The 12,780-nt window shown below is 37.8% G+C and overlaps 1 protein-coding gene across 1 annotated transcript in view; it reads right to left on the reverse strand.

Annotated features, from left to right (window-relative positions):
* alpha-Man-IIa (alpha-mannosidase 2) overlaps window positions 1-12,780 on the reverse strand; it is a 355,439-nt gene that overhangs the window by 71,006 nt on the left and 271,653 nt on the right. Inside the window, exon 15 of the mRNA XM_067139236.2 lies at window positions 10,854-11,066. Within this exon, the coding sequence (XP_066995337.2) occupies window positions 10,854-11,066 (213 nt within the window). The remainder of the gene's footprint in view (window positions 1-10,853; window positions 11,067-12,780) is intronic.

Below are 12,780 nucleotides of genomic sequence, written 5' to 3' on the forward strand. Positions count from 1 at the left end.
CTGCCGACAGTTTGGTTCGAATCCACTATCTCCAGAATGCAAGCTGATACCAACGTTACCCAAGCCGCACAGCCACTTGCTCGGTGAATGGAAGATCTAATTAGGATTTTGGATATAGAAAGAGGAATTTTAATTAAAAAGTAAAATAACAGTTAAGGTGCAATGAAGTTAACATTTGATAGCTGTTACACTGGAACACATTACTGAAGGAAGCTGAAGGAGAGCACGATATAATTCTAGACTGGAAATATCACATTCACACTGACGGACAGGAATTCCATTACACCATTTTTTAAGTATATTTGCGTAGAGTCTTGCCTAGAAAATATGCTCCACAGAAAAGGGTGGAATGCTGGCCATCATTCATAACATTATATATTATAAAATCCCAAAAATACATATAAATAGCATCTTTTAATGGCTGTGAAATTGTTGACTTCAGTATTTCAGTAAGGCAACATTTTCTATTATCTTTAACATTTGGAAATATGGTAAAATGATTATTATAATTAATTCATGTAAGTTCAAGTGAAGCACGATTGTAGTTTTTAAACGATTGTCGATTATCATGATCACAACCATGGAATCCCAAGATTTATGTGGAATCCAGTAACTGGCCAGGACATCCTGTTATGGTAATGAAGGAGACCGTACAGCCAGCGACTCAACGCCGAGTGTTGAGCGGCAGTAAATAACTCAACTCCCTAAGGGGACCAACAGCTTCGGGCGGATGAGTCCCTTTAGGTGGGGTGATGGTCCTCAGGGTGGAGAAAATGCCACCTGAACCCATGAGGCAGCACCTGTTCTCCATGTTAGGAGCGGCTGCCTTCTATTGCTGGGCAGCAGCAGTGTAGGTGAATGTCTAAGGCGGATGAACACCTAGGTCTCAACCGCAAGGACATTATGACTCTGCGCAGGAGAAGGCAAAGGTAAACCATTCCTGTATTAATCCTAAGAAAATTCTATGGAAAGTCTCTCAGTTGTTTCAAGTATGGTACCCAATGGTAGGACCCCCAGGCCAGTAAGTACCAAATATGCTACTGGGGAAGAGCAACGGTAACTTACAAATAATCTCTGTTTGAATGACATGAATAGGGTAAATCCTTCTGTAGGCTCACTTGCCGATGTTGTCCCTAATGAAAGGAAAGATCTGCACTGTATGACAACCCATCATATCGCAACATGGAATGTTTGAGGTATGAGTAAAAGGAAACTTGACATTGTTAAGAATGAAATGATCAGATTACACATTGATCTGCTTGGTATTAGCAAGTTACATTGAGCAGGAAATGGCTTCTTCAAGTCGGACGACTTTACAATTTATTATGCTGGAAATGATAACAGAAAGCAGAATGGTGTAGCTTTCGTTGTGAACAAGAAAATTGCAGCAACTGTGAAAAGTTACTCAGCAGTAAGTGACCGTATTTTAGCCATCCGTTTATGAGGGAAACCACTCAATATCACTATTTTACAAGTCTATGTTCCAACGTCAATGGCATCAGAGGATGAAATTGAATCCTTTTATTCTATATTAGAAGAAAATTTACATCACATGCCTAAAAAAGGATATAATTTTATCATGGGTGACCTCAATTCAAAAATAGGGGCACAAAAAGACCTCAGAATCACTGGTGGCTTTGGTCTAGGGGAGCGTAATGATGCTGGTGACCGACTGTTCCTGTTTTGCATGGAAAACAAGTTTAGAATCATGATCACCTGGTTCAAACAACCTAAATGTCGGCTGTATACCAGGACATCCCCTGATCGTGTATATCGCAACCAGACTGATTACATTTTATGTAGCTAACGCTGGAGTAGCTCCATCCATTCTGCGAAAACCTTTCCTGGTGCAGACTGTGGCTCAGATCATCAACTACTTGCAGCCAAAATTAGAGTTAAATTTTGCAAAATTAAGAAGCTTGCTTCTCCAAAAAATGTATGATGTCTCTAAGGTCCAAACTTCATACTTCTTTGAGCTTAAGAACAGATTTGAATTGCTTGAGACTGATGAAAAGCATCCTGATTAGCTTTGACAAGAAATAGAGTCCATCATTACTTCAACAGCACAAGAACACGCACTGTACAAGAAACCAGAGAAGCATCACAAATGGCTCTCTGCACATACCATACAGATCACAGATCAAAGGAGATTAGCCAAGGCTAATGATAATAGAGATCTCGTTAGACAGCTGAATGCGTATTTTCAACGAGCTGCAAGGAAAGACAAGGAAATACACTGGAGTCAGCAGTGCCACCAATTAGAAGGGTACTCCAAGAAAGGTCACACCCGGAAATTTTTCATGCAGGTAAAGAAAGTTCGAACTCCTTTTAGTGATCGTAAAGGAGCTAAAAGATGAAAGGATGGGATGATCTTGACGGCATAACAAAGTATTAGAACAGATGGCACGAGTATAACGAACAGCTATATTCCCTCAATGGTAAAGGTGTTCCACTATGTAGCGTTGAACCATGTGAATTAGATCCAGATATCCTGCAGGAAGAAGTGGAATGGGCACTGAAACAGTTACCAGATAATAAAGCTCCTGGTTTCGATTGTATCCCAGCTGAATTGCTAAAGCCTGCCCATTTGGCAGCTATCACTGCTTTGTGCCAGAAGATATGGCAAACTATCACCTGGCCAAGGGGATGGAAAAAATCAATCTTTATTCCATTGCCTAAGAAAGGAGATGTCAGTGACCGTCATCAAGCCCCGTATGACATTGGTTGGTAAGATTATGAAGCTGAGACTAGCATACTTTGGACACGTTATGCGATCAGATGCATTGGAAAAAGTAATCGTGCTAGGAATGATCAGCAGTACAAGAAGACCAGGTCGCCAGAGGACTTGTTGGTTAGACACCATTAACACAGACACAACCCTCAACCTAGAACAACCAAAGGAGGCAGTGTGGAACAGGACAACTTGGAGAGCGCTAATTCATAGAATCGCCGATGGTCCTTTTCTCTACGGGGTCGAGTATGAAGTGAGACGAGTCTTCGCAGCAAGTTTTTACGACCATATCCCCTTCCTGGCGTAGATTTCATCAGACGAATTAATGTGATGAAACGAATGATGTGATATGAGTAACTACAATGGATTATATTTACTTTATATGTAGGCCTAAAAGTCGTGTTCACCATTTATTGACTTTTTACATTTAGAAATACTGCCTTCCAACGAAAATAGCCAGTATAACTCAAATACATTCATAAGTTTCTTAAAGAACAGTGTAGAATATTTGCATGTACAATTTATAGCTCTTTATAACCTAGAAATCATGTGTTCACTGCAAAAAAATTTGAGGTTATAGCATATTGGACCCCCCTTTACTTTTTTTTGGCAGTAAAAGTAGGGGGGAAAAGGTCCATTACACAAGTAAATACAGTATTTTTAATATTACACATTCCTTGGTGTGGAAGGAAGCATAATTCTCTTTACAGTGAGCTTGAAGACTAGAAATTGTTACAAATTTCATTGTGATCCATACTGACAGTTATCAGTTACAAATGAACTATGATATTTAAGGTAAACTAATCAATACTTTTATTCATACTTCTGTTGATTATGTTGGCCTTATATAACAAAGTTTTTTGTAACTGAATCAAGTATTGATTAGTTTGACCTGTACATCAGTTAGTTCTACCCTGGCCATAATTTATCGTCTAGCCGACTCCCCACCAGAATGTCTATTCATCTACCATGCTTCTTCTTCTTCTTCTTCCCCTCCTCTTGTTTTGGCTGACTATGGACCACGTTAATTTGGATTCAGCTTCATCTGTTTCTGGGCTTTGATCCTCGCCCAGTACTACTCCATCCTTTCACTCTGCAATCTCCTCCTTCCTTCTGTTAATGGCGTATGGGTACAAGATCCAACTTTTTCTTGAAAACTCTTGGTGGCCTTGATCCTCGACTTGGAAGCATTCAAACTGCTGATTTCCGTTCCTTGTATTCCCATTTCTTCCAGGTTCTTCACCTCCTGATACCAGTGTACTGTAGTTTTCGTGATCTCAAAAGAACCTTATTATCTGATTGGTCAATCTTCATCTGCCATGCTATTCTACATTGGATTCTTTCTTTCCTCCTCTAAGACTGATGAAGATGGGGTCGCTATACATCTCGGATTTTCCGGGATAATACCAGAATCAAGATCTGTTTCCCAGCATCCTGAAAATTATTTTCGTGATTTGTGAATGTCCCGGCTTCCTTCAAACAGGAAAGAAGCTAAAAATTGTTTTCTCTTTCTTTTCATACCATTTTTTTCCCTGCATTTATGGGTCAGAAGTTGAAACTTGCACGGATTGGTAGCACACCGGGTGGTACGTTTTGCTTTTTCAAGTCTGTTCATTCCATGTGACCATAATAATTTATGGCATAGCCTACTCGCTACCACTATTGTCCTTCCCTTTCCTTGTGCAGCCTCACAATGATGAGAAACAAATGTGCAAAGCTAAAAGATGCTGGAAACTCTAATGTCCTTTGTATAAATTAATCCCCCTTTAATGTTGCACTGTGAGGGGTGGTTCTGCATTTTGTTGAACTCTGTCTTTGTGACAAGGAATTCATTATTTCCTCTCTAAATCTGTTTCTTTTAAACTGGATTTGTGCTTCTGTGAATAGCTGAATTTATTCCTTGTACAATGAAATGAAATGGTGTGTGGCTTTTAGTGCCAGGAGTGTCCGAGGACATGTTCGGGTCACTAGGTGCAGGGCTTTTGATTTGACGCTTGTAGGCGACCTGCGCATCATGATGAGGATGAAATTATGAAGATGACACACAAACCCAGCCTACGTGCCAGCAGAATTAAACAACGATGGTAACAATTCCTCACCTTGCCAGGAATCAAACCCGGGACCCCTATGACCAAAGGCCAACACGCTACCCATTTAGCCATGGAGCTGGACATTTGAAATGTCTTGAATGAGAGAGCTTTTTTTTGTTACACTTAATGCTTCAGCCTTTGGTTTCTAAATTACCATGAAGTAGTTAAACTTCCATTTCTGTTCCCATCCATAGCACTTGTATTATACTAAGACAACAATATATATATATTTTACAATTTGCTATACATCGCACCAACACAGAAAATGGCAGCAATGGAATAGGAAAGAGCAAGGAGTGGGAAAGAAGTGGCTGTGGCCTTAATTAAGGTACAACCCCAGCAATCAACTTCAATTATGTACTGTTTTGTTTTTGAAACGGAGTACGGAGAGTATCAGTAAACAGGAAAAGTTTACTTGCGTATGGTGAATAGAAATTTCATCATTGTTTCTTGAATACCACTTATTACTTCAGTAGCAATTGAACTGGTGTTGAGTGTAGAATATAAAACAGACATGGTTTCTCAGGTTACAGTTTTTATTTGCACAGTTCTTGTCTTTGTCGGAGTGTGTTGTGTATTTCTTTCATTGCCAACAAATGCAACTTCATTCACAATGCCATCAAAAAGACTGTGTTGTTTCAATGTCAAACTGCAGTGTGATTTTCTGTATATATAAAAAAATTAAGGACAATGGAACAGTTTTTTATTGTAAAAACAGAGCCATGTTTTCAATCAGTTGCAGTGGAATATCAGATATTACGAAGCACATCAAATCTAAAGAATATAAAACAGCCCTTTGGGCTGCTTGGACATCCAAAAAGCTTACAAGTTTTTCTCCTGAAAAACCTGACGATGAGTGTTTGGAATTGGCCGCATGTGAGGAGTGCTTTTGCTTTTCATATAGTCAAACACAATCACGGTTTTAGTTCAATGAACTGCAACCTCTGAATTATTTGCAACAAAGTAGTTCACAGGCGTCTGTCAAAAAACCAGGGATGTTGTGAATGTATTAGCACTATATACTATGCAGGACATTGTTTGTGAACTGGAAGAGCTAGATTTGTATCAATTATAATAGACAGTTCAAATCACAAGATCCTAATATGGTTGGTTCCTGTTCCCCTCCGTTATTTTCAAGCAAATGTCAAAATAAAAATTAGGATGCTGAACTTCAGAAATGATCACAAATTTAATTGTGGAAGTTCTTCACAAGTTCAGTTTGACTGAGAAGGCAATTACACTATTAGCCAATAATACCAATGTGAATTGTCGAGGAATCAACCAGGAACAAAAGAATAATGTTTTATCTGAAGAAAAATCCAATCTAAATATAAACATATTAGGCTTGGGCTGTGTGTCACATATTCTCCATAATGGTATTCAAAGTGCAAGTGACTCATTACTGGTGGATATTGAAAATGTTCTATGCAAGATATTTTCACACACATTATATATACTGTCTGCACAATTTTGTATGAATTTTATAAATTTGTAGATGTTCAATAGAAACAAAGAATTTTAACTTTTAAAATAATGTATATTAACCATAGATGAAGAACAAATCACATACCATTTAAAAAACACCACATCCACCCTGGATCATGTTGTTAATTCAGACTTGCTTACAGTATATGCATGGGGTAGTGTACGCTATCGGTATTGACCCAAGAACCCCAGGGAGTAAGACCATTTGTAATATCATGCAAGCAAGATGGTTTTCGAACGGGAGCGCTGATGCTAGGATGGTTAGTTTCTCCAGTAAGAGAAAGAGAGCAAAGGCTGCCAAGGGAAGCGAGCATAGAATGAATTTTGCCCTTAGTAGAGTTGAATATGGATAGCTGTTGAGTTCAGAGTTGAAGTTTTCTATACTGGAGAGTGCAATGAGTTGTTATTTGTGTGATCTCAGACTTTGTTTGGGGAGTAGACTGAAAACGTTGAGAGACAAACAGTAGTAGTAATAATAATGATAATAATCATAATAAACTGGTAACTATTCGAGACGAGGTGGATACCTATCAAAGGGTAAAGGAGGGTCCAAAGGTATTGAATAGGTGGACCCTTCTCTACCCTTTGATAGTGATCAGTTGTCAATACGGACCATAATGAAATTCATAACTTATGACTGCACCAAATAAGTACAGTAATGGCATGACGTGACAGGACCCACAAACTCAGCTACAAATTAATGAAGTTGATTTGAATGATTGGTGTGGTTACGACGACTTCATGAAATATACTTTTTTTATGTGTGTGAATGCAAAATAGTAATGTGTTTAGTAACAACTAAGTGCTGTCCCTTGTAGTTTCCACTTCCAGCAGGGGAGGAACCGAGGAAGAAGCACCGGACAATGGAAGCCATCATCGTTCAAGGTGCTAAGGGATCATCAGTCACTGTCAGTGTTGCCATGAGTGCGCAAATACCATGAAGGAGTCCTAGCCAGCCCCAAATCACCACCAGGATATCAGATGAACACCTCAAAATGACCTAATTTATCCATGTAACTGAATAGCATCACTTTTGTAAATACGTAGATAGTAGATAGATACGTAGATAGTTAACTCATTGGGCCCGAGCCACGGAACGGTTTCGTGCTTCATCTCGGTGGACCAAACGCCGGACCATGGAACTGTTCCGTTGTCTCATTTTACTACGTAATTCTACTTTTCCTCAAGAGATGGCAGAGTGAGTTGCATTTGTGATTTGTGTAGGGACTCTTTCTTTGCAATGTTATATGCTCTTTGGTAATATATATCGATAGTGTGCTTGGCAATATTAGTTTGAAGTGGGCTTTCTCTACCTTTGAGATTCGCTTGTAAACAAGATGGCTGCCAGTATAGAACTGATATTTACAGATATATAACCCCTTTTAGGAAGTAATGATGATTAGGAATGTAATTTTTTCAGTGAAATTAGTAGTAATATCAGTACTAGTGTGAGCAATGCTCTTGAATAACAAATAGATGTGGAAATCGAAGAGAAAGTGCAAAGAGAAAACTGGGTTACAGCTCAGCAGGCGGACTGAGTAGGCCTACGGTCCCGTGATGCTAATAAAATAAAGTGTTTTACTGTATTCCTTGTTCTGCAGTTTGTGGTATGGAAGCCTTTTGTGTTCATGTATATTTAAATCTTTAATGGTCTTGTAACTAAGAAATTTCTCATGATATGAAGCGACACTATATTTCCTCCAAAATAATCCCAGCGCCAATGCAGTTTCAATCCAACAAATATGCAGGGCTCAATGGGTTAATGTACTGTAGTTCAATTCTGAATGCCAGCAAGTACTTTTAATATAGTGTTTGAGTGGGACCAGGATTTTGCTTTGCTTATGGCAGTGTTGTAAAATAGGTTTTAAGTTCCTTAATATGAGGATCTTAGTGTTTTTAATTTCATGCAAGATAGTAATCGCTCAGGTTAGTTTGGGAGTATCAGATAATTTTTCATGTGCAAGTTATGTCATCTGCGTTTAGGAGGCCATAAAGGCCTAGGGATTTAAACTCAGAATATAGTAGTAATAGGAAGGCACTCTTGTCATCTAATTCTGTAATGTAGTGCATGTAACTGTAAACTTACGTTTTGGATAATCACATGTACGTGAAGATACAATAGTTGATCCCTAGAGTCGAACCTGGGATATCTCAGCTCAAACTATCTTCCATAATTATGTCATCTTGAATATAACCCCTTTTGAAGTGTTGTACTGGGTGGTGTTTGTAACTTCTGATAGTCTAGGGTAATGCAGTTTTTGTTGATAAATGTGTGTGAAAGAGAGAGAGAGAGAGAGAGAGAGAGAGAGAGAGAGAGAGAGAGAGAGAGAGAGGAGAAGAAGAAGATTGACCTAAGTGATATGGCAGAATAAATGAAATGATAGTGATGATTCTACAGCGATATATGTTAAAGGGCTGGATGAAGGTATTGAAGCTGGGACAGAGTTACTCAGATTAAGTGATTTGTTGACGAAGGTCAAGTAGTGCCAAGTTGTTGCTGAGATAGAAAGAGAGAGTTGAAATCTGCCAAGAATAGAACGCAGGTACAGACCGAGAGTCTGTATCTGATAGTAGTCAAAAACATTCCAGTGGGGGAGAGAAAGGCTAGTGATCATCTAATGCACATTTGTATGATAGTACCATTATATCAAACTAATTAGGAAGTCAAAATCTTTGCTACATATCCCCAGGTGAAAATCATACACAAAAGTGAATAGTGTTTTCCTCGTTTTAAGTCACGTGATCAATTAGGGATTTCAGGTACTCAGGATAGTATTCACCTTTTGAAGGGTGTGAGTTCATTACCAGGCACCTCTCTGCAGAAAAGCATTCAGTATACTGTATGTCTTGTATTCTGGGTTTTCTGATTTATATGTACTGTATTTTGTTTATGTGATTGGGTTAGTCTTTTCCAGGTTCTCACCAAAGTCTTTGTTTGCTGGTGAGTGTGTTTTCACCATGTAGAGTCAGTGCTTATGGGGGACTGTTTAATATTTTGTGTATGTGTTTTGATATGTTAGTGTTTCAGGATTGTACGGTCTCACTCAAATTTTTGATATAACTGTGTTGTGTTGTTTGACCTGGTAATGAAGGTGTTATTGCAAAATTTTTCCATCTGTTCAGTTACATGGGTATACAATATCACATCCGTTATGTGGACGACGGTCATATAGGAGCATTATCTTCATTATCCAAGGTGTATTCATGAAGCAAAAATCATGAAGAATTGTAAATTACAAAAGTAAACTGAGTAAAACAGAACAACAACAAAAAACAAATACAAAATGAGTTCTAGGCTCAAAGATTACCAACTGTAAACCTTACATGATTGTTTATGATTATTTGTTGAATGTTTTCATTTATTTTTCTTTGTCTTGCCTAGAGCAAATATATTAGATTTTACCAAGCTGGCACATACTTAGGGCAGGGAAAGGTGCGGTAGTACATATTCTGATTCACTTTTCATGACCACTGCACTCATATGATGTAACGTTACCAAATGTACTGCACAACAGTAGTATGGCCACAGGTGACTCTGGCCAGGCTTCTACCTATGCCACGTGAACTTGAAAGTCTTCAGTGGTGCCACAAGAGTATTATCTTAAGAACTGAAAGGCTCTTTTGATGATTTTTTTATGTTTACAGTGTGTTTTTATTCTTTGTTTAATAATGTAGGGTTTTTTTTTCAGGAATGTTGTAGGGTTGTAGTTGTCATACTTATTGTGCGACAGACTTAAGAACTTAAATCGCATACAACAAACATGTCAAAGCCTTGAAATCATAGAGGAGAATACCATAAGCTACAACTCACACACACTTTTGGTGTATATGGAGGGAAATTTGACAATTTCCAGATATGCACAGGCACTGTTCAACTCATTCTGCTGCACTCTTGCAACAAGGTGATTGTACAGTACCAGCAAGATAATGCCCATCCACACTGCTGCGTGTATTACTCAACATGCTCTACAAAATGTTTTCCAACTTCTCAGGTCAGAATAATAACTGTTGGACTGAAAATGCACAGGACATTATAGGCCAGCATCAAGCATGAGAGGTGTGAAACAATGTTTGCAGGATAATGTCACATCTTACTAAATGCTCGCATGCAAGGATATATGAGTATGTTGATGACTAAGTTGAGTACAAAGCATATTGGCTCAGTGTCTCAGTCCTGTAGACACAATCTGTACTTTGGAATCCATGAATGAACTGAGTAGTGCATGTAATTATATACTGCAATATACCTATATTACACAAAAGTCTTATCTAAAGAAAACTGAAATGAGCTTAATGTTTGCAAATTTTTTATTTATTTTTTATACCAGCTACCAATTTATTATTTTCTGTTGTTCTACTCTATCAAATATGTACGTCCCACATCCTTGTGAAGGCATGCGACTCTTTCTCTCCTTTCACAAGGTTGTAACACACAAGTTTTTGAACTTTCAAAGTTTAATACCACAAGTCTAAGTTGCAAGATTTCCATCTTAAAAGGAGTAGTAAAAGGAGATTATATTGATATTCCATTCAATTAAATTCAATACCTCACAAAATCCAAATGAACAGGCACAGTTAAACCGCTCTTCTTCAAAGTGATTGCCTTAAGCAATCCTTGCTCACTGAAGGCAGCAGCAAGGTGAGAATTGTGAATGGAGAACTCCTTAGGATCCTTAGATTTTTCCAGTTTTTCAAAACCTTCAACACCTGGCAAATCACCTACATAATTTAGCAGTCTGACATGAGATAATGCACTTGTCCTGCAAAGAGAAAAAGGGAAAGAAATTACTAGAGGGCATAAATAAATCCATTTCTGGCATATAACAGGGATCAGTAGACAAAACATTAAGGATGTGTTTCTGATGACATTTCAACTGCATGAACTTGCATTACATTGTAAATATTAAAAACATTGTACAAATATATATTAAAATATACAATATGAACAAATATACGGAAAGCAGCAATTTAATAAGTAACTAGGCAATAGACAGTAGAGCACACTCACAGAAGAAGAAATGCTACATAGTCAACATTTTTGGTTGGTGAAAGCAGTACACTTCAATGACATCCTCCAGTCATACTCTGCTGAACAATACTACTAAAAAACTAGTTCTTTACTTGTATCCACCATAACTAGCAACACCATCAACAAGCCATAAATTCATCTTAAACAATTTTGTTAACTAACAACCAATATTTTTTGTTCATCTCTCCTGAAATATTCCATCCCTGCCAGTATTCTTTCCTCTCTTAATAAAGGTTCTACCAATAATTTTTGATCCCCTTTTGATAGAATCTCTCTAGTTTATCTCTCTAGTTTATTGAATAATTAATGTGTTATTATAATAAAAGGCAATATCTACATCATCGAATGAGCTTGTCACTATTTTCTTCTGGCTGTACATGCCTATTATAATGTATAAAAAGCATGTTGATAGACGAGAGTTCTACTCTAAAAATGATACAAGAATGAGCGATAATACAGATAACATAATATGAGGAAAATTTTTAAAAATCACAGAGAAGGATCCTCTGGATATGAATGAATAATTAATGTTGTTTGCTTTACGTCCCACTAACTACTTTTTGGTTTTTGGAGACATCGAGGTGCTGAAATTTAGTCCCGCAGGAGTTCTTTTACATGTCAGCAAATCTACCAAAATCAGGCTAATATTTGAGCACCTTCACCTCTGAATATGATAATTAAGGCAGTGCTTTATAATGAGCAGAGTAAATGAAGTTCAATGTCTTTGGGAATTATTATTTTGGTATTTCCCTAGGCATGTTAAACCTCTTTTAACAAAGGGTCACAGCCATTAAGGTAGACTTGTTCATGGACGATGTGATTTATAGACATTTTATTGACATTCATAGACATTTTATAGACATTTTCTTTCCTTTCATTTTTATTTTGCACAGAGTAGGTTACTTTATTTTTTCTTTTCTTCTCATTATTCCGTAAAGAATGGCTACGGAGTGCAAGTGTAGGAACTGTGGGTGTTGCCAGGCATTAAGGAGTATGAGGGAGGAATTGGAGAGTTTGAGGGAGATAATTAGGATTCTCTCAGAGGACAGGGAGGAAAGTAGGCCTCCCTCAAAAATTGTACAGGATACAGTAGTTGCAAAAGAGGGATGGGAAGGAAATGAAGGAATTGTAGAAGACAAGTGGTCTAATATTTTTAGGAGAAGGAGATTGCAGGCTAAGGGCTCTATTCAGGATCAGAATTCAGGACAGGTATCTGGGAGAAATCGGTATGAGTCACTGTGTTACCGAGGTAACATTTTTAGCCTTCCCCATTTATGTTTTAGACGGGCTATCGCTGTAGAAATTTGTGTCACATCATGCTCATCTTTCAAACTTGTTTTCTACGGCTACTTCTAAGTTATTGGAGGCCATACTTCTAACTTATTATTTCTACTTGCCTAAAACACTCTGTTCTATTTTAATTCAAGAACTGTCTGTCTGTGTTT

Source organism: Anabrus simplex, chromosome 2 (assembly GCF_040414725.1).
Source record: "Anabrus simplex isolate iqAnaSimp1 chromosome 2, ASM4041472v1, whole genome shotgun sequence".
Taxonomy (NCBI): Eukaryota; Metazoa; Arthropoda; class Insecta; order Orthoptera; family Tettigoniidae; genus Anabrus; species Anabrus simplex.